At 56.1% G+C, this 27279-nt stretch overlaps 1 protein-coding gene across 5 annotated transcripts in view; it reads right to left on the bottom strand.

Moving 5' to 3' along the window:
• The window catches only part of ACTN4 (actinin alpha 4), a 71660-nt gene that overhangs the window by 15125 nt on the left and 29256 nt on the right, over positions 1–27279 (bottom strand). For 3 of the 5 annotated variants that reach the window (XM_027079450.1, XM_027079454.1, XM_027079452.1), the window contains exons 2-8: positions 12565–12679; positions 12266–12385; positions 9063–9149; positions 8067–8154; positions 6083–6161; positions 4774–4855; positions 3938–4023 (exon numbers count right to left, since the gene is read on the bottom strand). In XM_027079450.1, coding sequence (XP_026935251.1) covers positions 3938–4023; positions 4774–4855; positions 6083–6161; positions 8067–8154; positions 9063–9149; positions 12266–12385; positions 12565–12679 — 657 coding nt within the window. Of the gene's footprint in view, positions 1–2867; positions 2954–3937; positions 4024–4773; positions 4856–6082; positions 6162–8066; positions 8155–9062; positions 9150–12265; positions 12386–12564; positions 12680–27279 lie in introns of all 5 variants that reach the window. The other 2 variants (XM_027079453.1, XM_027079451.1) reach the window with 1 other exon arrangement.

The raw sequence follows: 27279 nt of genomic DNA, 5'->3' as shown, positions 1-27279 counted from the left end.
CTCCAAGAGGAGGGTTGGGTGAGGCTGGGTAGGGTCCTCCGCTAGGCTAAGGACCCTCCCCTTGGCTGGGAAGGGAGACCGCGGGGAAGGCCGAGCGCCAGAGAGCTGTGGCGGCGGGCGGGGGGGGGGGGGGGCTGGCGCCCCCCAGAGAAGTCTGGTGGTCAGTGCGCAGGCAGAGCATGCCCGGCCCCTTCCTAATCCTCCCCTCGAGGAGGCTGCTGAAGGCTCAGAGGGCGGAAGTCACGATGCACAGGGCGGAGGGGAGCCAGGGCTTCGGAGAGTAGGGAGCGGTGCAGACAGTGACTAGTCTCTGCCCAGAACTACAGGACAATGTCCTGCTTTGTCCTGCTGGGGGGAAAATGCAAGGACAGGAGAAGGAGGGTGAGGGATGCCACACAGAGACCAGGTACCTTTCAGGAAGCACAGAAAGGGTCCAAGAAGAAGAGTTGAAACGGCAACAGAACAGGAACAGAAATAGTGAGGAGGGTCTACAGAGTGGCGGGGAAGGAAAACAGAGAGGCTTGGGGGTGGCTCCAGACCTGGCTAGCTGCAGGCACTGACGCCCAGCCTCCCACTTCCACACGCTGCTCTGGGACAGGTGGGGAGGTGAGTGGGGGACCAGCTGAGAGTGGTGCACACACACACACACACACACCCTGCTTCATGCTGCAGGACACAGGCCGACGGCCACAGGCAGTGCTCCTCAGAGGTGAGGTTCCCGAGGGCCTCGGCCAATGAACACCCAGCCCCTAGTGAGTGCAGGAAGCAGAGCCAAGATCGCAGCTTGTGGGGGAGTCGCGGACGTGAGTCCCTGACCCCAAATCTGGAGAGACAACCGGCGCCCCAAGCTCAGCTCCACTGCGCTGTGCAGGCCCGCGAAGGTGCGGGCTGCTGGTCACAAGTGTTTTGGTTCACCACTGAGTTCCTGGCACCCAGCTCAGGGCTTGGCGTGTTTGAGGTACTCAAGAGTTGATGAATGAATGAGTGAGCAAAGGAACAAGGAGCAAATGCTTTAGTGACTAGAAATAAACTATCAGGAGAGAACGGGCAAACTTGGTGCTAGGGCTAGGGTTGCCCTTGCATTCATGAAACAAAACAAAACCCAGAGAGCACTCTTTTAAGAGACTGGATTGAACCTCTGGGGAAAAGACAGCCACAATAATAAAAGCATTACAAGGATGTCCTGGGAAGTAAACACGGGCCGGGGGAAGCTGGGCTCATAGCCGGAGAGGCCTGGATCCTGCACGTCCCTTGGTGACGGGCAGCTCCCAATAGGCCGGCCTTTATTTCCTCCCTCACGAGAGGGGCCCAGCTGCCTCAAAGACTCCCAAATGCTCTGACCTGGGCTTTCCTGCCAGTATCCCCTCCCACAGATGCCTCAAGGCCTCCGGTCCCCCACACCAGAGCTCAGCTCTAAGCATGAGGGGGCAGTTTGGGCAGAGAGAAGACACTCCCTCGAGGGCAGTGTGGTGGGCAGCGAGGCTGGCTTGGGGCCCGTGGAGGGGTGAGGCCAACACAAACGTGCTGTTAGTTGGGGTTTGTGGCGAGGAATCTATCACCGCCCACCCCCCCCCCCGCCTTCCTGCTAGGGTGAGGGGTCCCCTCCACTCTCCCTTCCTGTGCCCCCCCACAGAACACTCCGAACACGAGCTCCGACCACCTGCCGGGGAGGTGGCACGGGAAGTGGCACGGCGGGCAGAGGCGGGCCACTCTGACTGCCGGGCCGCGGGCGGGGCGCTTAAGGGGCCAGGCACCGTCCTGAGCTCTTCACCCGCATGAGCTCACTTCATCCTCAGGACAGCCCTGAGACGGGTACTAGCCTGCTCCACGTTTTCCACGTGGGAGAACGGAGGTGAAGAGACTTATCCGAGGTCACACTGCTGAGAGGCGGCCCAAGCAGATGGCCCGTAGGAAGGCCCCCACTGGCCTTGAGGCTCTGAAGGAGGCAGCAAAGTCCCCGCCCCGTGACTTCAGTGTCCTCCTCTTGTAAATGGGGATAACGGCACCCACCCCTCCCGGGGGTGTGCAGGGGACTCTTAGAGCCTGTGCACATGGAGTCCTCGGAGCAGTCCCTTGCATGCAGTAAGTGCTCAATAAATGAGAGCTCATTTCTTCTTGCTCTCCTCCCTGCCCAACTGCCAACGGTGACACAAGATCAAGCTGCTGGGAATACACCGCTGGCCAAGACCAGACACCCAGGAGGCAAGTGGAGGGGACAGAGCCGGCCAGGCCTCCACGTGGGGGCAGCTGGGCACCATCCTGTGGAAGCAGAGGGCTCCTGACAGGCGCAGCGGGGGACACGTGAGGTCAGCCAGGCTCGGGGAGGGCCGCTCCTGGGAGCAGACACTTCTGACGGCCCTATCTGTGTCCGCGGGGCTGCTGGGGACAGCGGCCTGACGATCTGGGTCAGCAGGAGCAGGCCCAGAGCCTTTCCTGGGGCCTTTGGGAGGGGACAGAGCTGCAGAGAGGGGCAGCAAAGCCAATGCTCCGGGCAGAGGCACAGCCAGCGCAGCAGGCAGGTGGCCGGCACGGATCACGGAAAGGGCGGGGCGGCCAAGCAGAGCAGCACAGGCCCAAGCTGCGCTCTGCCATCTAAGGTGACACTGGGATTCAGCTGCCTTGTCTGAGAAACCAGGGTGCCACCACCCATCTCACAGAGTGGGCGGTATTCACAGAGAGACTACCTGTGGTGTCTCGACACTGGGCCAGCACCGGCTCGGTGGTGGCAATGGAGGCCCACAGTCACAGGAACCTGCCAGACTGGGTCGGTCCTCAGGCCGCAGCCCGGGCAGGGGGACGTGGGGGTGGAGGGGTGGCAAGGGCGAGTCTCCAGCCACAGCAGTGAGGGTGCTCCCGCCCCAGCTCACCTTTTGAGCCCCCGAGAAAGCGTGGTAGAAGCAGGACACGTAAGTCATGATGGCTTTCTCATCTGGCCTCAGAGTGCCTACAATATCTGCGCAGAGAGAGAGAGAGAGAGAGAGAGGCAGGAGAGAGTGAAAGACGCAGGAAGGCCGGCCGAGGCCCGAGGTTCATGCGGAGGAACAGCGCTTGCTCTGGACTGGAAGCCAGACCCTGGCTCCGGCCTGGGTGGGCATGTCTTGCCGGGGTTTTGTAGAGGGGAAGGGGGAGGGTCTGAATAAGATGGATTCCTTTTCGAACCAGGCCTGAGTTTGTGAAACACTAGCAAGGAAGCCTTGTTTAGGGCTGGAAGGATCAGGTGTTATTTGATCTTCCTGGAAACATAAGCAAGATCCTGTCCGGTGTGACCACCTACCACCTTAGCATAAACCCCTGGTGGTCTCCTGATGTCCCCAGAATAAAACCCAAACTCCGGATCCCAGACTACGATGGTCCTGCACGGCCTGGGCCCGTCACGTTTTCCGACCTCATTTTCCTCCCCTCTCCTACTCTTCTCCAGCCATTCCTTGAAAAAGCCATGCTTATTTACACCTCAGGGCCTTCGCACTTGCTCCCCCCTCTACCTGGAACACTTTTCCTACAGATCTTCACCAGGCAGCTCCTGCTCACCTTGCCTCCCCTGACAGCCCCAGCGAAGCAGCCCCCACGCTTCCCCATCCCACCATCCTGTCCCATGCTCTCGACTGCACTTATCACATGAAATTACTCTATCTGTGGACACGCCTGTTGTCTGCCTTGCCCACTAGAATGTAAGCTCCATGAGAGCAGGGACCGTGCCTGACTCAGTCACTGACTATATCCTAAGTGCCTGGAACAGAGCCTGGCACAGGTCAGGCCCTTGATAGACAGTGTGGGCAAGGACTGAATGGGCGGAGGTGCCAAGGAGTCAAGGGGTGGCTTCCAGTCGGAGAGAGACCGCTGCCGTCTGCAAGAGAAATGAGGTGAGCACGGGAGGCGAGAGGCAGCAGCGGCATTGGGCAGTGGCAGCGAGGTGGGCCTGCCTGGCCCTGCCCGGTACCTTCTGCGCTCCTGAAAAGGCATGGTAGAAGCTGGACACATAGGTCATTATGGCCTTCTCGTCGGGCCGGGCCGTGTTCACGATGTCTGCAAGTGAACAACAAGGGTTAAACTGCCCAAGCAGGGGCGGGTGGGGCGGGGGCGGTCACCCACTGGATCCACAGGCTCCCAAGGCCACAGCCATCCCGGGAGAAGGACCCTCAGAGCTGATTCCACGGCCCTTGGCGACTCCAGTGGGCTTGGCTTGGCCACACCCTTGGCCCCTCCATCCCCTATGGTCACTGGAAAGGCCAAGCCTGTGGGAAATGGATTAAAACGAGGCCACTTCCTCTCTCTGAGAGTGGCCTCAAGGGGCTGCTAGACGGTCAACCCCAAAGGCCACCAGAGGCCAGAGGCATGGGTCCTGGCTGGGGGTGGTACATGGCTGGGAAAAGGAGCAAAGCCGGAAAAGGAAAAAACACTCCACTTTGGTGGGCTCCAGACTCCGAGGCTGTGGCAGGCAGGGAAGGCAGAGGCCTTGGTTGTTTGCAGGAGTCAACCCTCCTGGCGACCTCCCTCGCCCCTCCGGAGGGAGGGGTGGGATCAGTCAGGAAGGCAGGGCACCTGGGCCCAGCCCAAGAGGCAGCCCCTGAGAGCTGACCCTTCAAGGACCTCTTCCCCACCACCTGCACCCCTGGCTGCTCAGGCTGCTCCTGCTCTGGCTCCCTGGGTGACACCACTGTCCCCAGTTCACGCTGATTCATTCAGGCGTTCTGGCTGGCTCCGCCAGCTCCCTGAGGCTACTGCAAGACATGCCCACAAAACAGGGTGCTGACTGAACAAAAGGGATGTACTTACCCTCTGCATCCAACATCTTGGGGATGTCTAGGTATTTCTCAGCCACTTCAAAGGCATTGTTCAGGTTGGTGACGGGGTCGTCCTGGGGGAGGGAGGTGAGGGAAGGAGGAGAAACTTGGTCAGGGGCAGGATGCACAAGCAGAAGGAACAAGGGCTGGCCCGGAAGGGAGGGATCTTGGGAAGGGCTAGGACTGGAAAGGGTCCTTCAGGCAGTTCTCAGCCACCTGTGCTGCTGCAGGGATCAGTGAGGGGAGGGGGGACACCCGGCTAAAGTCAATTCCTACCCAAAGGAATGCCTCTGGAAATCTTTGTGGGGCGAACTGTGGACCCTTTCTCCAGAGACAATGCAGGCGTGCTCTTTTCTTAGAATTTCCATCCATCCCCAGACCCCAGATTAAGACCCCTGCCCTGAAACCCACACTGGTCCAGACCTGAGAGAGCCCTGGGCGTGGGGGGTGGGGTAGAGAGGGAACGGAGTGCATCCACGTTCTAACCTCCCTACTCTAACTGCCCCCGTTCTAACCTCCCTACTCTAACTGCCCCGCTGCTTACAGAATGAAAGGCACTTCACCCTGACCCTCCCTCAGGTGCCTTCACCTAGGCTTTCCAGCTAGAGCCCAATACGATTACTCACTGCGGACTGAACGGGCTAAGTGCAGGCCTGTGCCTCCCCAACCTGGGATGCCCGCTCTCTGGCCCTCAACTGCCTCCTCCCCAGAGGCCCTGCCCCCACCGGGCCAGCTCAGGTGTGCCTTCCTTCCTCTGGAGCATTTGTCCGGCCCCATCCCCTCTCCACTCCCACGCAGCCTGAGCACATGCACAGGGCCCTGCACGGCTGGTTTGCTCTGGACGCAACTGTCCTGTCTTCCCCGCGAGGCTGGCAGCTCCTAGAGGGCAGAGCCTGGGTCTTACACGCTCTGTACAGGCAAAATACAACAGAACCCCGCACGGGACAGGGCTGCCGGCGGTGATGGTTTAGAATTCTTTACCCCTCCCCAAATGCTTCCAGAATCTAGAGGGTTAAGGAAGGGCGGCTATTAAGCATGGCCGGCCAGGCCCTACAATAACCCCAGGTAGCTGCGATGACCAAGGAGGGAGAAGGGCAGTCCCCAAGGGGAGCAAAGGAGGGGAGATCAGCCACCGAGCCTGGGGTCTGCTGACAGCTGGCACAAGGCCCTCCCAGTCTGCCCATCTGAGCACAGAGTCCAGCTCTGGACGCCAGCAACAGATGGGCTTGGGGGCGGTGGCCCGTAGCCAGGGTCAGACTCAGGGTGTCTGTGGGCCACTGAGGGGAGCAGGAGACACGTACCTTTCTCAGCTTGTCGTACTCAATCAGCTCTGGTCTGTGCCGGTGGATCAGGGCATTGAAAGCAAGACCGTCCTTCCAGCTGGGGATGGAAAGGCCAAGGTTATGAGTGGAGCCCCCCCACCGTCGTGGGAGGGCTGCAGGCTGTGGGCACCCACAGGAATGATTAACTCCCACTCAGTGAGGTGGTTTAGAGTGTGTGCCTGGCACTGTAGGCAGACGGTGTGGCCGGCTGGCCGTGAACCTGGCTGCTGGAGCCAGACCATCTGGGGGAAATCCCAGCCCTTCCACTCGCTGTCAGTGTGACCTTGGGCAAGTCCCATAATCTCCTGCTACCTCAGTTGCCACATCCGTAAAATGGGGATAATACAGTACCTACACTTCATTGGGCTGTTGTGAGGATGAAATGAGTAACTATGTGAGGCTTTGGCTGATACCTGACAAATGACAAGTGCTTTGAGTGCTCATTACCAGGGTAGCTGTGACCTGCTGAGCACTGTCCCTGCAAGGCCCCACTGAGCCGGGCAGGCCACTGCAGGCCCTCTGCACCTTAGCTGACCTGACCCGTGGGCTGGCTAAATGCCGGGATGTGGCTTGACACGAGGGGCTCTGTTCAGAGGAGAGTGACAGCTGGTCACAGTCCATACTAGTCACACTGGCTCTTTCATGGGTCAAGGTTAATGACGCCTCCTTAGAAAGACCCCCCCCCGGCCCCCGACTGTGGTACTCTTCCGGTTACTTTCTATCACCTTATCCTACTTTGTCGTCTTTCTATGACTCCTCTCACTACCTGAAATTACGCTGTTGGTTTCTTCACGCCTTTGTGAACTACTGGTCCCCCTGCTGCGGTGTTACCTTCCAAGCGTGGGGACTTTATTTTGGTGCTGCTGTATTCCCACTCTTGGCATGGAGTAGGCATTCCATAGACATTTAGTGATTGAATAAATAAACGAGTAGAAATGCACAGGGACTTCCCTGGTGGCACAGTGGTTAAGAATCCGCCTTCCAATGCAGGGGACGCGGGTTTGATCCCTGGTCGGGGAACTAAGATCCCACATGCCTCAGAGCAACTGAGCCCGCAGGCCACAGCTACTGAGCCCACGCTCCACAAGGAAAGATCCCACGTGTGGCAACTAAGACCCAATGCAGCCAAAAAAAGAAAAAGAAATGCACAGAGGACCAGCCAGCTGGTGGCAGGAAAAGGAAGGAAACACACAGAGGAGCTCAAGGGAGGGACCAAATGCTCTCAATGCAGAGCACAATGGTCCCCAACGTCCAGTGCCAGGGCTCCAGGAAGCCTGAGGACACAGTAGGACCTCTGTGGATCCCATGAAGCCCCGTTCTTCATTCCTACGTGTGCCCTCTCCCTGGTCCATCCACCCCAGGAGAACACCAGAGGCTCAGAGAGGTGAGGTCACAGAGTCACACCAGATCTGACCTCGGGGCCGCCCCCAAAGCCTGCACTCCTAACCCCCGGGCCATGCCACGCTCCCAGATCTTGTGTGGCACTGACCACACTCACCTCATGGACACACTCATTTCCCGCCCTCAACCGAGGAAGAACAGGCTCGTGCAGGCCGAGTCTTGTTCCTCTAGTGGACACAGTACATTTTTCCCAACACTACATTCACTAGCAACCGTAAGGATGGCAGGTCCCTCTTGAGAGGTCAAAACAAAGGAAGAGCTTTGTTGTTGCTTCTGAGTTACCTTGCTTGGGGAAAAAGAAGATTCTAGAGGGCCTGCCAGAGTGCCGGGCCTTAATGCCTTTAGCCTGGGACGGCGAGGTGACTGCTGCCTCCCCCAGGGGACGCAGGGACCTTGCCAGGGGCTCACGGGGGCCAGTGGCAGGGGGAGGGGCCGCTGAGAGCTGGCACCTCACAGACCATGACAACACCACAGGAAAAGAGAGAGGGTGGGAGGACCGCATCTCAGGTCCCAGGAAGCAGAGTGGGAATGATGTGGGCCGGGTGCTTTGGCCGGCGCTCACCTGATGTGGAAGTTCTGCACGTTGACGTTCTTGTACGGGGCCGTCTTTCTCTGGCACCAGAGAAGGAGCCCTTCCTTGGCAGAGGTCTCTGCAAAACACATGAGGATGGTGAGCACTGGCCCAAAACTAAGCGCTCAGAACCCAGCCCCGGTGGACTGCACTTTCGGCTCGGGCATAAGGGTCGCACAGAACCTGGGGGAGAGGCCCTTGGACGGAGCAGCAGCAGTGCCCTAACAGCACGCCAGGCCCCGAGGAGCAGTCCCTTGCCTGGGGTCACCCCAGAAGTGGCAGTGACAGGCCAGTGTGAGGGCCTGAACCGGCGCCATGTTTCTGACCCCAAAGCCTGTGCCTTTAGCTGGCAGGACACACGGCCAAACAAGCCCTGATGCGGGCCTGCCCACTCAGGGTCTCTAGACCTGGCCGCAGCTTCGAGGAAGCAGGGAGGGAGGGCCCCAGGAGGTCCGTCCGTTCCCCGTGGACAGCTCTGACTGTCCTCAACACACTGGGAGTGCTACAAGTGACCAGATAGATGCGCTCCCTGCTGTGGTCTGTCACCAGGAGCCCCCTCTGCACACTGGCCCTGTGGCTTTTCTCATCCTGTGGTGGCCTGGACCAACCCCAGGTCCATGGAGGCCAAGGTCCGAGGGTGGGAGGCTGAGTGGAAACATAGGTGCTGACGCCCAGGAGAACGAGGCCAGGCCTGACTCTATCACTAGTTTGCTACTTGACTGTAAATTGGGGCCACACTTGACAAGGGTGGTGTGAGGGTCCACTGAGATGGGCGGCTGCGGGGGGGACCCTTCACCTGCAGCCTGGGCCAGCACCTCTACTAACCACCCCCAGGCAGGGCATCTGAGTGATGTCTGGACACAAGAAAGAGCCTCAAAGCATGAAGACAAAAAGCCCGAAATCCTAACTAAGTCCCCCCAGCTCGGGTGGAACCAGGGTGGGGAGGAGAGGCTGTTCTTTGCCCGTGAGCAGGTCCTTGGCTCTCACCTTCCACAGAGATGTCCTGGATGGCGAACCTGAGGATGATGGTCCAGATCATTCCCAGGGTCATCTTTGCGTTGCCGTCCACAATCTCTGCACGCAGGGAAAGGGGGCAGAGGGCAAGAGGGTTGTTAAAACCAGAGTGGGACTCCCCAGGCGGCCCCCGGCCCTGTCTAGAGATTAACTCCAATCATCTGAAAGAGCTGCCTAGGCCTGTCCTCCACCACCTTCACTGGGAGAAGATGTCCCCTGAACACTCCGGGAAGTGCTGTCCCTAAAGCCTTCTGCTGCCTGGCACCTTCGGGCTTCCATCCCCGTGTATTCTCGGCCACGCAGGCCTCTTCCTCTCTGGGCAGCTCATTCTCTTGACCCAGCTCAACGGACTGCTCCCCGCTGAGCCTCGTCCCAGGTGTTGGGCCTCCGTTTCCAGGACCCACCACACCTTATGGGCATGTCTCTTGAGAGTCTGCCCACTTCCTTCCAATCCCACTGCCGCCACCTTCGTCCGAGCCACCGTCGTCTCCCTCAGATCCTCCCGTGCTGCCTCCTCCATCCCCACTGCGATCCACCCCACGCGGCAGGCACAGTGTTCACTGGAACAGGTGCACCGGATTTGTGTCGGTCGCCTGCTTTGTGTTCTGGAGTCTGGCTTACAAGGCCTGCCCTGCGTGACTCCCACCTCCCTCCCCAGCATTCTCCAGCTCCGTCCTCTCAACAAGCCAGCTCTCTCTTGTTTTAAGGATCTCACACCTTCTGGCCCGCCACAAAGCGCACGCCTCGACCCTTTCCTCACATGGCTGGTCCTTCCCAGCCTGTAAGGCTCTGCTTATATGTCACCTCCCCAGAATGGCTTCCCTGACCGTCCCGGTGCCTCTCTCCCCAGCACCCTGCTCTTCCCCTCACACACTGATATGTGCTGGTTTGTCTAGTTGTTCACTGTCTGCCTTCGTGATCACCTCTGCACCCCCAGCACCTGGACCCGGCCCTTGAGAAAGACACGGTGCTGCAGGAAGGGGAGAGTGGGTAGCACAAGGTCCAGCTGATAAGTGCGTGCTTTTTTAACTAACCGAAAACCAGCCTCTCTCCCAAACTTCTGGGAGTGAAAGAGAAGGGTTTGGACCACACGTTCTTCAGCTTCAGCAGCTTAAGAGAAAAACCACTTCTGCAACGCTCAGGCACCGTGTGTCTGCAGCCAGGTGAGGGAGGTGCATGCAAGCGGCCTCTTCCTGGGGCCCGTGGGCCCAACACGCCTTTGGCGGTCCTCTCAGGCCTGCCACCCCCACGCCTCTCACACACCGGATGCAGGAGAGAGGATGCGGAGAATGGAGGGGACACTTCAAGAGAGCTTGCTCACCAGCCTCGAGAACAGAAAACTCTAGGCGGGCTTGATCTGGGAAGGAGGCACGATGGTCCCCCAGAGGATGGGGCCCAGCCTTCCCCGAGGACATGCTCGCTAGGAAAGGGTGGGTGCTCTTTTAGCCACTGGAGAGGCTCCCCACAGCGAAGCCATGGGCTGACGGCCGAGGGCACCTCTCGGCTTGAGGGTTTCAGGAGAGGAGATATGCGTAGCTGGCCGCCTGGAAGCAGGGGAAGGACACGTTGTCTGTCCAGCTCTCTCCCAGTGTTAAGAACCCCCACGGCCGGAAACGAGGCCGAGCCTTCCCAGCGTGGGGTGAGGGCGGTGATTCATTCAGGAAATCTACGCTGCGTTCCCCCCGAGGGCCAGGCACCCCAAAGCCGGGGACGGACACAAGCTGGAGAGGAGGCCGCAGCGCCCATACCCAGCCGCTTCCACGAGCAAGCTGGTCACGGAGGACTCAGAGAGTCCCTGTGAGGGGAGGAAGACGGCCGCTCTCATGACACATCCACCAGCTGCTTCTTGGACCTGCAGCTGTGCCTCCGACTCCCAACCCCTCTCACAACCCCCACGAGGAAGCCACGTTCCTGCAACTGCCTAGATGGTGTGGAGGGACAGGGAGCTGGGGGTGGGCGGGGACTGGGGCGCTCAGGTATCCCAAAGCCCTCGGAGCGGCTCCAGTCGGCTGTCCTCCAGAGGCCCGACGGCCACGGGGATTGGGAGTGAAGCAGCTTGGGCATGAACGGAAAACATTTTTAGACTGAGTTTTTCTCCAGATGAAAACTGATGACTGCCACGGGTCTCTCCTCTAACCCCTTCTGTATTTACAGGCTAGCATCTGAGCAAAATCAATGCAGCTGTGAGAAGCGGAAGGCTGGAGGGGAGCCAGGAGGAAAGAGCCATGCAAGAACAGAAAATCTCAGGGTCTGACTGAGTTCAGGGTTTTGATTTTTTTTTTTTTTAAGCAAACACCAACCACCTCAGCCGTGGCATGCGAGGCTTGGCAGCGCTCCCTGGAGAGGTCCCGGGTTGGGGCAGAGCCCTGGAACGCGGGATGCGCATTCTGGCCCGGAGTCCTGGCCAAATTCTCGGAGCCCTGCCATTAGCGGCAATTAGTTTTCTTTGTTTTTCTAAAAGCTGGGACAACATGGATATGGGGGTGTAGGAAACCCTGCTCTGATTAATGACCAGAGCTGGGAGCCCAGGCTGATGGGGAGCTTCTGGGCTCTGTCAGGCCTCGCCTGGTCTCCAAAGGCGTCTGTGAGACAAGAGCCTGCACTGGAGGGAGGGCACTCCGCTGCTCCAGGGAGGGCTCGGAGACAAGGGTCACAGTTCCAGGTGCCCGCACGGGGCGCAGAGGATCCCGGGTATTCTGTCAAGAGGCCACACTCTCCCAAGCTGTGCAGCCAGCAAAGTCTGCTCACTGACCTTTGGGCTTACACTCCCTGACACCGGGCCTCAAGCGCCCTCCCCTACTCTGAGCGCTCCTGCCTGCAGACACCAGACAGGGCCTAAGGGCGAAGGTGCTGCTGGCTCAGAGAGATGCCGTGTCACGTGTCGGTCTGTGTCCCTCAGGCCCGGCACCAGGAGGGCGAGTGAGGGTGTCCGGGGTCCAAGTCAAAGCCATTCCTCCCCCTGTGCCCCTCATGACCGGGTGAGCTGGATTTCCTGGTCTTGGGCTGGATTATCCTTTGGGGGAAGGGAGGGAGGTCTGTGGGCCCAGCATCACATCAAGGGCAGTCACTGTGGTCGCTGCTTGGTGTATCTGGGCTTTAGGCACCCCCAAGTGCTCTCTCTGCCACCAACACAACTTCTGTTCCCAAGGCAGAGGTCGGGCCCCATCTGAGCTCACCTTCCGCCCCAATGGAGACCAGCTTGACTCCTTTGCTGGCGATGAAGTCCAGTGCCTTGTTCACATTGTTGATTTTGTGCACTCTCATCTTGCCCCGCTCCGGCTTAGGTAACCGCTCCCCTGAGGGCCAAACACCGAGAAAGAGAGGGAGAGGAGCTTCAGGGTCCCCGCTGCTCCCCAGAACAGGCCCATGCCAGCGCAGTGCTGCTGCAGCTGGTAAAGGCCCCGCTCTTCCCTGAGCAGCAACGGGACGGCGGGGTGGGTAGCACCCCGTGGGCACCCGCAGGAGGGGGCCTCACCTGAAATGACCTCCAGGAGGAGCATGAGCTTGAGCCCGTCTCGGAAGTCCTCGTCGATGTTCTCGATCTGCGTGCCGGCCTTCCTCAGGTGGGAGTTGCACCAGGCTGTGAAGGTCTGGGGAAGCAGAGGAGAGCATGGCTTGGAGGGTTGGCGTGTTCGTCAGGGCTCTCCAGCAAAAGGGCCAGGTCACAGCCCTGACCCTGCGACAGCACGGCTGCCACGGGGCCCTTGCTCAGGGCCAGGTCCTGGGCCCCACCTTTTATCAACAATGACACTGTTTCTGGTCTTTACAGCGACCCAGGCAGGTGGATCTGAGGACACTGAGGCTCAGGGCAGTTACCAGACTACCACTTGGTCAGCCAGGTGACGAGTGGCAGAGCGTGGACTGGAAGCCACGTCGGCCAGCCTCAGAGCAAGTGCTGGCCCCACCACACCCTGAGTGAGCCCACTGCACGCATCGGGCAAAGGTGCTGACGGAACCGGGTCCTGAGCATGGAAACAAGAAGCAGGGGTCCAGCTCCCGCGGACACGTTCTTCTGGACAGACCCACCAGCCCTCCATCCCCCTGAGCGGGCAGAGCAGACCACAGGTCCCCACGGCCCTGGCTCCCTTCCACCTGCCCCTCCCCTCAGGCAGGGGCAGCGATTTCCCCATCACTGGCACAGAGATGACTTGGGACAGGAAAGCAGTTGGAAAACAAGCCTCCTGTAAATTCAAGGTTTGCTCAAGTCAGTCTCTCTTCGAACTGCCAGTAGCCCAGTGGCAACACCTCCCCCAAAGGCCGGGCGCACAGATCCTCCGAGCCTTGTGGCACCCCTATATATGCTGTTTCCCTAGAGGCCAGACACCCTCTATTCCCTGGAGAACATCCCACGCCCCACCCTTCCACATCTTAAGATCCAGTGTATCTCAGAGGGGGCTGGAAGGCAAGTGGGAGGCAGGCACCCACCCCCACCAGGGTTAGGCAACCACATCTGAGGAGGAACTGCCGGAGGATCACAGGGCACGCGGGTGCTGGAAGGCGAAGGGGCCTTTTCAGGTGGAGAGGCCCGTCGATAAGAAGCCCAAACCCCAAACCAGAGCACAGAATGCCCGAGTAGTAACCACCACTCAGCCCCCTGCTGGCTGGGGCGTGTTATCAGACTTCAGCGCCAGGGGTGCACGTCACATCAGTTAAAGGTGCATGTGCCCAGATGCCTTCTGTGGAGACAGGCCCCTGCAGCAAGATCTGGGAAAAACCCCACGCCTGTTTCTCACGGGAGTCCCTCGCTCTGCCCTCGTCAATCTGCAGGGCCCAGCGTGGAGGTGGGCCGACAGCCAGGAACGCGCAAGAGCCCATGTGCACCCGGGTACCGGCAGAGGCCATGTGGGGCTGAGGGGCTTCCAAGGAGCCTCTGGCCAAGGACCATGTGTTTTGACAACTGTCACCAGCCCTGCTCATTCAGAGACTCAACACGAGGCCCCTCCCAGACAAAGAAGCCGCCTGATTAATACGCTGCACCACAGGTACAAGGTTTCCTTCCAAACCCGAAGCGGGGGGAGGGCTGCGAACGGGCAGGGCACCCCGCCCGCCTCCCGCCAACACGAAGAAGAGTTCTTCCACCTCGGAGACGGACACCCACGTGAGGCTGTCTCCTCAGCGACGGGCACCTTTAGCCCGCTTCCGCCTCGCCTCAGCCCGCACCCACCCATCCCACAAAATCAGTCCCAAGTGCGGCTCCTCCGGACGCCCCCACTGACTTGCTTGCCCCACCCCGACTCTGACTCGGATGCCCCCTCCTCGTGCAGGTCTATCACAGCACCATTCTCTCTGCTTCTGCCTCCCCACAAGCATGAGCTACTTTGGGCTCTGGCCAGGAGCAGGTTCTCAGCAAGGCATCCGCCTTCCCTACCTCGCTTCCCACGCTCCTTCCCCTCTGCAGCTCTCAATTCAGACAGACCAGGGCTACACCACTCATGTGGGCAGGTTACCCAACCTTCCTAACGTCAGCTTCTTCATCTGCAACCTGGCGATGAAGACACCACCTGGGTCACGGTCAGTGTGAGGGTTCGAAGCGGCAATGCCTGTAGAGCACACGGCAGGTGCTCATAAGCGGCAGCTCTCCGCACAGCCCGTGCTTCCCAGGATCTCCTCCTCTACCAACACCTGGCCCGCCTCTTCCACTGAGTGCCTTCTCCGTCCCCTGCCTGCCCCCGCCACCGCGCTCAACCCTTGGCATCTCTCTGACAGCATTCTCCAGTCATTTTGGGTCTTATTGCATGTGTGCGTGCTCCCAGGGAGTAGGAATTAAGTCTCACATCGCACATGCATTTAGAATGCCCAGGGCTGCCCTGGTGGCGCAGTGGTTGAGAGTCCGCCTGCTGGTGCAGGGGACACGGGTTCGTGCCCCGGTCCGGGAAGATCCCACATGCCGCAGAGCGGCTGGGCCCGTGAGCCATAGCCGCTGAGCCTGTGCTCCGCAATGGGAGAGGCCACAACAGTGAGAGGCCCGTGTACCGCCAAAAAATAAAATAAATAAATAGAATGCCCAAAGCACAGCAGCCTCGGTGGTGGGCAGCGGGCGGGCGGGGAACTCAGCCACCCTGTAAAGCAGAGGGCAGCAGCAGGCCAGGCTGGGGCAGGAAGTGGCAGGGGATGCTGGGCCTCTGCTAAGGCATGTACCTGAAAGATGCTGCGGGGCAGCAAAGTGGCCCATTACATCCCGTGGCCGAGGATGCAAGAGGGCAGTTCCCAGAGGGCAGGCGTCCCTGGTGCTGCGCTGCTGCTGGGCCGAGATCTAGGTGCCTGGGCTGCAGGGAGAGCTGGGCACGTGTCTGAAAGGCAACCCTCTCCGCCTCGGCCTGCCTGGGTTACACCTGGGGTAACCCTTCGGGGTTTGAATGCCAGCCCCTCGGCTTACTTCTGTGTTTCCAACCAAGTGACTTGGCCTACTTCCACCTCAGCTTCCTTCTCTGTAGGATGGACTTATCAGAATCTACCTCCTGTATTTGCTGTAGGGCTAAATGGGGGGGAATGCTTTAAAACATCTGGCACAGAGCTTGGCATCAAGAGCCAGATGGACTGAGCATGCGCACACATGCAAACTCAGCCACCCCGGCCGCTTCCCATTCCATTCCCAGGAAGGATGGATGAGAGCCCGTCTCTCTGCAAAGGCCCTTACCCCACGGCCATGGGTGGAGTGGTAGCAAGATACAGCAGACCCTCACTCCAACCTGTGGAGGCTCTGAACGAACCTCGCCTCATTGGGTTCAGGCAGTCTGTCCTCAGAAGGTCACGGCATCGTCCACCCTGCAAACATGCGTCCCATCTCTGCACCTTTGCTCAGCTTCTCTGGGCAGGAAACAAGAGCTCTGACTTGGGGCTCACACAGACCTGGATTCCAATCTTGCCTCGGCCACTGAGGCCACCTGCCGGCGGGGTAACCTCGGGCAAGCAATGAGCCTCAGGTTCCTTGTTGGTGAAATGGAGGCAATAACCTCCCCTCTTAAATGAGGATTAAATAAAACAATGCAAGTAAATCACTTATGACTGTGCCTGGCACAGATTAAGTACTCAGTGTTATACAAACCTCAGGGAAAGGACTATTTTTAAATAAATGGTAACTCTGCCCTGTACTTCTGTCTCCCTGGCTGGAAGCAGGCAGAGGCCCAAGCAGAATACAGAGCGGGTGCTTAGGGGAGAATATCCACTGGCCCGGTCTCGCCTCGGTAGTGAGGAAAAGCCTGTGGATATTCTCCTGAACCTGACACACGATGGGAACCCCGCCGACAGGCCTCCCATCCTCACTCCACGGCCTGCGCGGCCCTGTTTTCTCCTCCTGGAAGACGAGGAGCATCTACTGACACCGGAGGCTCGCTGAGTCCTGGGCTCAGGGCTCGGGGAGCGGGAGTCACGAGGCCCTCCTCGGGAACGAGCCCACCGTGCGCAGCCACTGCTCCACGCGGCATGACTGGTGAGTAGGAGCTGGAGTTCCAACGGGACATGAAAAATTCATAGCTTCTTCTACTTGGCTACAAAAATAACATTCTGCTTACTCACTCCCTCTCCCTACCCAGTTTAGACTGAGATGTGTGGGGTGGGTAGTGTGGAGGGTGGCTGCTATAGATGGACGTCTCGTGGGCCCACTGTACCCCCTCCACCATGCAGATCTGTCAGAGCACGAGCTACAGGGCCCGACTGCCCGAGCGTGGCAGGCCCCACAGGCTCCGCGATGCCCAGGTCCTTGTGGGGCGGGACATATCCACTCCCACGACAAGGGAGGATTCGCTACATGCCGAGCCGGGGCCAGGCCTGGTGCTGAATCCACAGCAGTGAGCAAAAGCAGACCCAGGCTGCACTCTGAGGAGCTCCCACTCTGAGGAGGAAGAGGACGGATCTCATTAACCAAGCAACTACTCAACTACAGAAGAGACACCCTTAGGAAAAGCGGTAACAGTAACCACCACAGCAGATACTTCTATAAGCTGACTAGGTGTCGGGCACCGTTCTAGGCACTTCGTCAGATGTTAACATCTCTCATCCACAAAGCTACTTTGTGAGGTAGTTGCTATTTCTGGCCCATTTTACAGATGAGGGAACCGAGGGTCTGACAGGTGACATGACTTGCCCGCAGGAAGTCACGCACCTGGAAAGTTGCGGAGCTAGATTTAAAGCCAGGTACTCTGGCTCCAGCAGCCACACTCTGAGGTATCAACCTGCATTTGTCCTCTTCCCTCCCACCCCCAGAGAGGGAGCTGAAGAGAGCGTTTAGCATGCCAGGGAACAGCTCCTGATCTACTGGCCGGAAGGACATGTGGAAGTTTCCCTATGGAGAACGAGTAAGATGAAAATAAGGGAGACTTTCCAGATAATGCGAACAGCATGTGCAAAGGCCCTGTGGCAGCGAGAACAGAGCCCGGCTGGAGAGAGGAAGGAAGGGAGTGAGGGAGAGCAGGCTGTGTCATGAGGCTGGCAGGGCCACCCTCATGGGGCTGCTGCTGTGTGGGGATTAACCCAAAGGGGGCAAGGGTCAATGTGTGATGACCTGGGAAAAAAAGAGGGTAAAGGGCCTCTACGAGAAACTTGGCAGGAGGAGGAAGGCAGAGGAGCCGTGTTTTAAATGCTGACAGTTGTAACCAAGCAAGGCAAACTCAAGGTTTCATCTGGGAGGGTCCGGAGCTACTGGCCCTCTGTGGGAGAAGGGAAAGGCAAAAAGCATCTCAAGCTCATCTGGGTTTTATTGTCAAGGTCATTTTCCAGGGGCAGTACTGATTCTGAGCAGTGGCCGTGTCCCCAGCACCTCACCTAAGAGGCGCTCGATGCAATCACCGGGCTGACAAATCCTGACTTGGAGGCCTGATTAGGCACTGGGCACGGGAGGAAGCAAAACAGACCCAGAATTTACATTCTGATGGCGGCGGGGGTGGGGTGGCCAGTAAATGCTAATTGCTAGTTCTTACCATCTACAAATAGCAAGTGTTTAAAACCTCCAACCCCATGGCCATGTGAGATATTATCATCTCCATTTTACAGATGAGGAAACTAAGGCAGGGAAAAGTTAAGTGACTTGCCCAAGGTCACACAGCTATTAACACAAATATGGGGCGGCCACTCACTCCTCTGAGGGGAATGCTACCTACCGGCCTGGCAAAGCAGAGCCCGCAGAACCTAGTCAAGAAGGGCCCCGCCCAGCCTCAGTCCCCAAACTGTTTCCCTAAAAGCCTGCCTGCCTCTTAAAGGGTGGCCTGAGCCCAGTGTGGGAGGCCAACGCTGGCCGTGCTGCTCCAGGCCTGGCCCTGCCATCCTGTGAAGGGAGCTTGCACCCAGCCCTTGACCTATCTAGGGAGGAAGGAAGGATGTGGACTCGTCTGCCTTTGAGAACACACGTGAAAAAAAACCACAGAGAATAGCCTTCAAAACTTGCCTCTGCACACTGGCAGCCTGTTAAAGATTCTTTTCTGGTTGTTAAAATAGCACAGGGTGTAGGGGGGAGGCGGGGTGGAAGAAGGGAGGACGAGCTTGTTGGTTTGTTTGGGATCCAGTCACCACTCCCTGTGCCGAGGCCCGAAGCCCATGCACTGGGGAAGGCAAACCTCAGAGGACACCCCCCCCCCAGCTGTTTCTGCTTTGTCACTGTGTGTAGGGGGAGGGGGAGAAGGCCTAGCATCACTGGTCATAAAGTCCTTCCTGTGTCACAGGGACCCCTCCCAGTTGCCAGGATGTGGGGTGGCTGTGTGAATGAATGATGCATATTGTTCGGGAGGTGAACTAAACGGCCAGGAATGTGGCAGCAGTGGGCTTTAATGAGCTATTCATCGATGACTCCCTCCCCCAACCCAAAGAGGTAAACCCTCTTGATGCTGGGGCAGTCACCAAGGAAGAAACAAACATTCAAAAGACGTGGGGCAACCCGGTGGTATTCCAGCGGGCAGAGTGATGGCAAGGGCAAGAAGGAAGGATCCTGGTGGGATGCGGCTAACCCAGCTGAAAAAACTTTCCTTCCCTTTTCTTCTTACCGACTACGTGTCACAAAACATGTTCTTAGTACTGAAGGGGGTGGCGTGGAGGGAAATGTCAGTTGGAAGCTGGAATTCCACTAAACCCCGACTAAAGGGAGTCTTTTGCAGAGTCAGTTTGGACCTAGAAATGGGCTCACCTGCGACCTCAGGCTGGGGCAAGCGTGCTGGCTCTGATTATTAGCACTGGCGAAGGAGAGCTCCTGGACCAGGGTTGGGGGCTGCGCTATTTCTACCCGCCAGCAGATGCTCACATGTGGATTCCATTGACTCCACACTGGACAAGACTTTAGGAAAAACCGTTCGCTGTCTCGTGCTGCACCCCCCGCCTTCCGCTGTGTATACCGCCCACCCCCTTAGCAGAACATCACAGGCCAGCAGCCTGACCCAGAAGGACCAGCTGCATATCTTTGCCGGAGGACCAGGGCTGGCTGGAAGAACTGCAAACTCCCCCAGGGCACTCGGAGGCAAGACAGGGTTCCCTAGGGAGTTGGGAGTTTTCAAACCTCGTCTCTGCAATACCGTGTTGGGTTTGCCGCTCCGCTGGGGCGTTGGCTGCTTTGAGGGGGAGGGCGCCACCCTGCCTCCTGAACGCCCACCTTGCCTGGTGTGGCCTCTGACGCTGCCCATGGTTCCTGCTTCCACAGGACCTCAGGAAGGGTGTCCGGGGCTTGGACACAGGGGAGGGACAGCTATTTATTCCTAGGGTAGGCACCCACCCTTCTTATCACCCATCTGCCAGCTACTGCCAGGCTTCAGGCAAGGCCTGGCCCCAGTGGGGCATCTTCTCAGTTCCTGAAAGCAGAGACTGCTCCCTGGCCCCTGGGCTTCATCACCAACTATAAAGGTGCTTTCAGGATCCGATGGCTAAGCCTTCCGGAATCTGGGTTACCAGTGAGCGGCCCAGGCAAACAGGCGATTGCCCTGGCAACATCTGCACGGATCCATCCAGGAAGTCTGTGAAGCCTCTGGAACGGTTTTGAGATTATACATGTGAGTGCTATTTTGAAGATCCACTGCCTTTACCAGATTCTGAAGATAAAAACCAGGGACCAGGCTGAGAGAAAAGAAAATGATCCGGTCATGATGACATGACCACAATTTAGACGGGTGCAGCAACATGGGACTCAGAGAGCCCTGCCAGCATGGGTCATCGGGGCCAGCGGTTCAGCAGCACAAGGACACATTAGCTGCCCGTTCAGGACCCAACTCCATATCCAGCCAGGGACAGAGCAGGCGTGCTGTGTGTGCCTGCCCCATGACAACAGAACCTAATTTGAAAGCAATTACAGGGAAATATGGAATGCTTCTTTCTTATGTCCTGGCCTGCTGTTGCCTTATTCGGAGTTTTCTCGGCCTACATGAAAAAGCTGACTTCCCAGTCGGAGGAGAGGTATAAATACCGCAGAGTGGAGTAGAGAGCATTCCAAAGGTCCTGCGTGTCCATCCAGAAACCAGCTCTTTCCCCCACGACCCCTCCCAGTAGCCAACATTCCTGCGTCAGCCAATCTCCTGCGAGGCACCAGAAAACGTGTATGTTATTGCTGCAACAGGCTGATTCTGGAGTGTAGTCCCTTCCTCCTGAGAAATGCTGGTCTAAGACTTTCTTCTAGCTCTTTACAGCCTGCTTAGTTCTCATCACTCAGGGTTTCCCTCATGCCATCATCCCAGGGTGCCTTCCCTGACCCAGCTATCTCCACCATGCTGTCACTTCCCTCTGCTTTGTTTTATTCACTGCACTTACTGCTATCAGAAATGAGGTTCTCTGTCCATAACCAGTCTCCCTCCCATGTGTAACATAAACTCTATGAGAGCAGGGTCCTATTTGCTGCAGGACCCACTGCCTGGAACGGTGCGCCTTGTACATAGTAGGTGCTCAGTAAATCCTAGAATGAATGGAACAGGGTTGGTGCTTCTCATGGCCAGCCATTTAGGACTTCTCATGGTTTCCAATCCCATTTTATACTGGTGAGGGTCCCTACTTAGGGATAAGTCTATTTTGCTTTCAGGAGTTCACAGAAATAATCCTAGAGCTGTAGACGTTCGAAAAACAAGCCAGGGAAGACAATGCCCTCGGCGTGCCCCTCCAATGGAAGAGAGGAGCCCTCAGGAGCCCTCTTCGCTCAGGCATCTGAGGCCACTGGACTTGCAGAGACCCTGGTTCATGGGGTTCGGGTCTGGGCCTAGACAGGGGCGGAGCAGTAGGTGGGCTAGAAGGAGACAGTTTGAGGAGCTGACAGACATGTCAAGACATCAGTCTGCCAGGGTCTACAAGGGTGAGGAGAGGACAACATGGCACAGTGCTCCAGAGCAAGGGCTCTCGAGTCTGAACAAACGTGGGTCCGAATCCTCACTCTGCCACGCATTGTGTGTGGCTGCAGAAAATGAACTTCCCCTCTCTAAGCTTCAAGTTCCTCCCCTGTAAAATGAGGGTAACAGACATGACGGGTGTGGGCACTCAACAGGATAACACAGAAGCAGCACGGCACACAGCCTGGCAGACAGTGAGCACTCAACAGAGGTTCTAGTCATTACTACATTATTCCTATTCCGGAAGGTGCCGTCGTTGGTAGCAGCGCTGCAGTTGTTGAAGCCACACCTCCACCCTAGGATTCGCCAAGTTGACGGGCTGCTTTCTGGTGGCTGACACAAAGCCGTCTTCCCCCAAACCTCCCCTCCCCTTTGCCTGGCCTCTTGACTACCAAATGAGTAAAGGAATATAATGATCAGATCCGGTCCTTCCTGCTTCCAGAGATCCTTCAAATCCTGGCTTTACAACAGAATTACCCAGGCACTTTTCTGGTTCGTTTGCATTTTCTCTCTCTAATATTTACTGCTTTAAGCCATTAAGCTTTGAAAAGGCAATTTGTTATGCAGCAGTAGATAACTAATACAACATAGAAGTAGAGCAGCTGGATCACAGGCGTGCATGTACTCTTTTTAATCATGTTCATAGTTTGGAAAATCAAATTTTTAATTGAATTATAATTCACATACCATAGAATTCACCCCTTTAAAATATAAACATCAGTGAGTTTTAGCATGAGATTGAAAAACTATCACCACTATCTGATTCCAGAAAATTTTCATCACCCCAGAACTGTCAGCAGTAACTCCCCATTTCTCCTCCTCCTGCCCGCCAAACCAGCCCATGACAACCACTAATCTACTTTCTGTCTCTATGAATTCGCCTAATCTGGACACTTCATATGAATGGAATCATACAATATGTGGCCTTTTCTGTCTGGCTTCTTTCATTCAGCATGTTTTCAAGGTTCATCCACAGTGTAGTACATTCCTTTTAGACTGAAGATTCCATCGTATGGACATACCACATTTTGCTTATCCATTCATAAGTTGATGGACATTTGGGTTATTTCTACCTTTGCTATTATATATATCTGCTATTATGAGTAATGCTGCTACAAACGTTTAAGCACAAATTTTTGTGTAGATATGTATTTCTAGTTCTCTTAGGGATATACCTAGAAGTGTAATTGCTGGGTCATATGGTAAGTCTATGTTTAATCATTTGAGGAACTGCCAGACTGTTTTCCAAACAGGCTGCACCACTTTACATTCCCACCAGCAATGTATGATAATTCCAATTTCTCCACATCCTTGCTAACACTTGTTATTATCTGGCTTTTTGATTATAGTCACCCTAGTGGTTGTGAGGTGGTACCTCATTGTGGTTTTGATTTGCATTTCCCTAATGACTAATGATATTGGGCATCTTTTCATGTACCATTTTCTAATTGTATATCTTCTTTGGAGAAATGTCTGTTCTAGTCCTTTGCCCATTTTTAACTGGTTTATTTATCTTTTCATTATTGCATTGTAGGACTTCTTATATATTCTGGACAATTGACCCTTATCAGGTGTATAATTTGCAAATATTATCTCCCATTCTGAGGGATGTCTTTTCACTTTCTTAATAGTGTCCTTTGAAGCAAAAAGTTTTTTTTTAATTTTGGAGAGTATAGTTTATCTATTTTTCTTTGGTTGCTTATGGTTTTGGTGTCATATCTAATAAACTACTGCCTAACCCAAGGTCATGAAGATTTATGCCTACGTTTTCTTCTAGGTTTTATGGTTTTAGCTCCTACATTTAGGTCTTTGATCCAGTTGGAGGTACTTTTTTGTATATGGTATAAGGAAGGGGTCCAATTCCATTCTTTGCATGTGGATATCCAGTTGTTTCAGCACCATTTACTGGGAAGACTATTCTTGCCCCAATGCATGTGTCTTGGACCCTTGTTGAAAAACAAAGGTCAATAAATGTATGGGACCAGAAAGCTTCTTAAAAATGCCTGAACTTGGGCTTCCCTGGTGGCGCAGTGGTTGAGAGTTCGCCTGCCGATGCAGGGGACACGGGTTCGTGCCCCGGTCCGGGAAGATCCCACATGCCGCGGAGCGGCTGGGCCCGTGAGCCATGGCCGCTGAGCCTGAGCGTCTGGAGCCTGTTGCTCCGCAACGGGAGAGGCCACAACAGTGAGAGGCCCCGCGTAACGCAAAAAAAAAAAAAAAAGCCTGAACTTTACCCCAAGCCAAATGAATCAGATTTCCTGGGGGTGGGTCCCGGAATAACGATATTTTACAAATGCTCTAACATGAAACCAGGGTTTGAGTGTAACGTGAAGCCAGGGTTGAGAACCACCACTCAAATCTAACCCCTTGTTCTAAAAATGAGGGATCTGAAGCCCAGGCAGAACCGGTGAGCCTTGCCACTGCATTTGTTAGACTGGACTGGACTCTTGGAGCTAAAAGAAACCCCAGAGAAGCAGGGGACAGGCAGCCCAGGGTAGGGAGGTGCCCCAGTCTGAGCCTGTGTCTGTTCTCAAATGGACCTTTCCAGAGCCATCTCACACGCGGAAAACCAACCAACCAACCCAGAGCTACTCAGATTACACTCCAAAGAACTGGGTCCTCCCTGAGGGGGAAGAGCCTGCCCTCCCCACACAGAATCCATAGGGAGATATGGGTCTGAACTACAGGCAGGTGGGGCCCACAAGGTAGACGCAGGAGGCAGTGCTCCGCTTTCAAAGGAGGGCTTTTCAGCAGGAAGAGGAGATGGGTGAGGCCTACCTTGCAATTAGTTACCTTTAAAAGAGAAAACTTCCACTCCCAAAAGGCAGTTTTAAAATTAGGGCAGCAGCAGAGGTTGGGGCCCTGCCCTCCACCTCTCCTCTGGCCCCATCTGGCATTTTGCTGTGGAACAATCAAGCACAGGGGGCCCTTCACCTGGAGAAGAGGGAGTCTGAGCTACAAAAACCCCATTTATTTTCAATGGTTTACAGCTGAGCTCGGGTTTCGGGCTTGGGAGGGGAGATTAAAGATCGTCTGGTTTAAACTTTGATCCTTCAAAAAGATAGCCGAGTGAGCCAATTCTGGCCTCGAGACTGTGCGGCTTGGAATCCTAACAGGTGCCTAAGAGGACGGGTCTTTAGAATCACATCTTAGCCTGGACAAATCCGCCCATGGACTGGCTCATCGAGATAACAGGTGTTTGACATTTGAGAAGAAGTCAGAGGGGGCGCTGTGCCCCTTCCACCCTGGGCCACGGTGGCCCACCCTAGGAACTCCCGAACAGAATCTAGAGGTGCAAAGAGTGCCACAGGCCAGGGGCACCTGAAGGCAGTGCAAACACTCCCATTCCCCCTGCCGCCTTCTAGCAGACAGCTTGTTTTCTGCAGCAATTTACATGATCCACAAACTAGGCCTTGTTGGCGGAAGGGCAAGCAACTGTGCCAGCCCTGACACCTTTGACAACTGAAACTCCTCCTCGGTGACCCTTTTCCTTTTCCCTGTTTTTGGGACGTTCTGATTCACCGGTCTGCCGGTCAGGTCAGAAGCCTTCTCCTGCTCCAGTGAAAAGCAGGGCTGAGCGACATGGCTAGAGTGGAGTGGGTTGGGCTGGAAATCTTTGCTCTTGACATACCAGGGGGAACCAGAGCCTGGGCCAGCACTCACAGACATGCACTGTTTTCTATATACTCTGTCCCACTGGCTTCCCACTCTCAGAGCCTGGGCGTAAGACGATCCCTTTGAGAAGCAGGGAGAGTGTGGAGACTGAGTGAATGCAGGGCGTTTATCTGCATGATCAATTCCCCTCATCTCTGAGTGGGCCAGCACTGGCAGGGGGCCTGACGAGGTGCCGGGTGCTCGTCAGCAGGCCTGCTTTTTGCTGAGGCTCGTACTGGATAAGAGTGTGAATGAATCCATCGGTCAATCTGGGAGGTGCCTCAGACCAGAAATTCCAGGCTTGGAGTTTAAAGTTTGCCAAGAGGCAACTGGAGGTGTTCAGAGTTATCCACTCTTGCCATCAGCCTTGCGTAAGCCGGTGCTGGCTCTACTTCCTGGCGTGGCACTAGAATGGTGCTTGGAGTGGGTGGGGAGAAGGCATCATTTCTGTGGGTTAAGAAATCACTCTGGATTTGGAGTCTCTCTCTTTTCCCTTTACCATTGCCACTCCATCTTAGACCCCTTGGACACATGAGATGGACAATATGAACAGTGTCTTAGGATTTAAAAAAAGAAAAACCAAAATAAGGTTCTATAGCCAAACGGTAATTATAGGATTGGGAGGAACCAGTAAAGAGAGACTGAAACCTCTGACTCATAACTGCTCTATTAAAAATGGTGAAACCGTTTGCCCTGGCAGAGGGACAGCACTAGACTCTCACCCTGGCTCGCCCAACCTACAGGCCTTCCTGGGGCTGGTGCTAAGGCCTGGCCAAACCACACAGCAGTCATAAGGGGCGGCCATCTCCAGAAGCAGTGTGATGTCAGAGGACAAAGGGCCTCTGCCGCGCTCTCGCAGAGCTGACTCCTGGCCCTGTAACAGCAGAGGAGTGGCTTGTTCTGCATGCATGTGGGTGTGGGGGGCGGATGGGGGAGGAAAGGGAATGAGGTGCCACTGGGAAGTTGTGGGTTCAGTTTTCCAGGGAGGGACTCTGAGTACCAGCTCAATCTGCCCCATTAAAGCTACTAAGGGGTTGAGCCTCAAAGGAAAACAGCAGAGGTGTTTTTATGATTGGGTGGGGTGTAACCTGACATGATTGTACAAATGACTCACATTTATTGAGCACTTACTATGTACCAGGATTTGTTCTGAGTGCTCTACATTTTACAGATAAGCCATCTGCCTGTGGTCACACAGCTGGTAGGTGTCAGAGCTGGGGCCCACATCGTCTCCTCACCAACCTCAAGTCTGGCCAAGGCTACTTTGTTTCTGGTTCTCACTCTGTCAGGCCCCCTGTGAGGCACCTCACATAGTTTCTCTCATTTGAAGGAAGACACAGAAGCAAGCAGGTCCCGGAGACCCTCCCCCAGTTTCACCAGCCACCAGCACCACCCAGGGTGGCAGGCTTAGTGCAGAGCTGCAGGGTGAGTCATGGGAGAGGGAGGGCAAGTCAGGTGACCCAACGAGAATCAGAGCTATGCTGAGGTGGCCTGGTTACCTTGACATTCCTGAGATTCTGCCAAGGTAAAAAGTAACCCGAGGAGTTTGCCTTATATGGGCACAATGACAGATTTCGACTCGACAACACGTTAACTGACCCTGTATCAAATCCGTTCCCGGATTGCATAGGAGACGCCCGATAAAGCTGCCCTGATAGTATAGGAAAAAACAGTTTATGACGGGCTAGCACCGATGACTCATAAAACAAAGGCGCAGCCCAACTGCCACTGTGTGCCTTTCAGGGAAGCGGGGGGAAGGTTGGTGGCTCTCAGGCCAAGTGGCTGTATCACTCTCTTCCCAACACATGGTAGGGGAGACCTGGCTTCAACCCCTCCCTCTGTTCACAGGGCCTGGCTCAAGGCAGGGCCCGGAGGAAATCGATTTCAGGCTGGAGCAGAATGGCAAGTCCTGCCTGGGCTCACAGAGCCCCAGCCGCCTGCTTTCTCTCGGAGGAGCCCAAAAGAGGAGAGCTAGGGGACAAAATGGTTAGGTCCCAGTGCTCTGACACTGCATGAGAACCAAAGCCGACTGGAACTCAGGATTCCAGCGTCATCCCAGCCTGGGCTCAGAATGCTGGCATCAGATCCTTCCTCCCTGGCATCCCCAGCTCCCAGTAGGGGGAGACTCACTGCTCTGAGTCTCTCCCAAACTTCATTCACTCATTTCAATTAAAAAAATGTATTGGGCAGCCACCACATGCTGCCATATTCTGAGCACTGGAATTAAACAAACATCCCTGCCCTCATGAAGTTTA

The sequence above is a fragment of the Aethalodelphis obliquidens genome, unplaced genomic scaffold, assembly GCF_003676395.1.
Source record: "Aethalodelphis obliquidens isolate GAN/ISIS:26980383/991018 unplaced genomic scaffold, ASM367639v1 scaffold43, whole genome shotgun sequence".
Lineage (NCBI taxonomy): Eukaryota > Metazoa > Chordata > Mammalia > Artiodactyla > Delphinidae > Aethalodelphis > Aethalodelphis obliquidens.
Note: the sequence above shows the minus strand (reverse complement) of the source record. Positions and strands in the feature narration are given on the sequence as shown.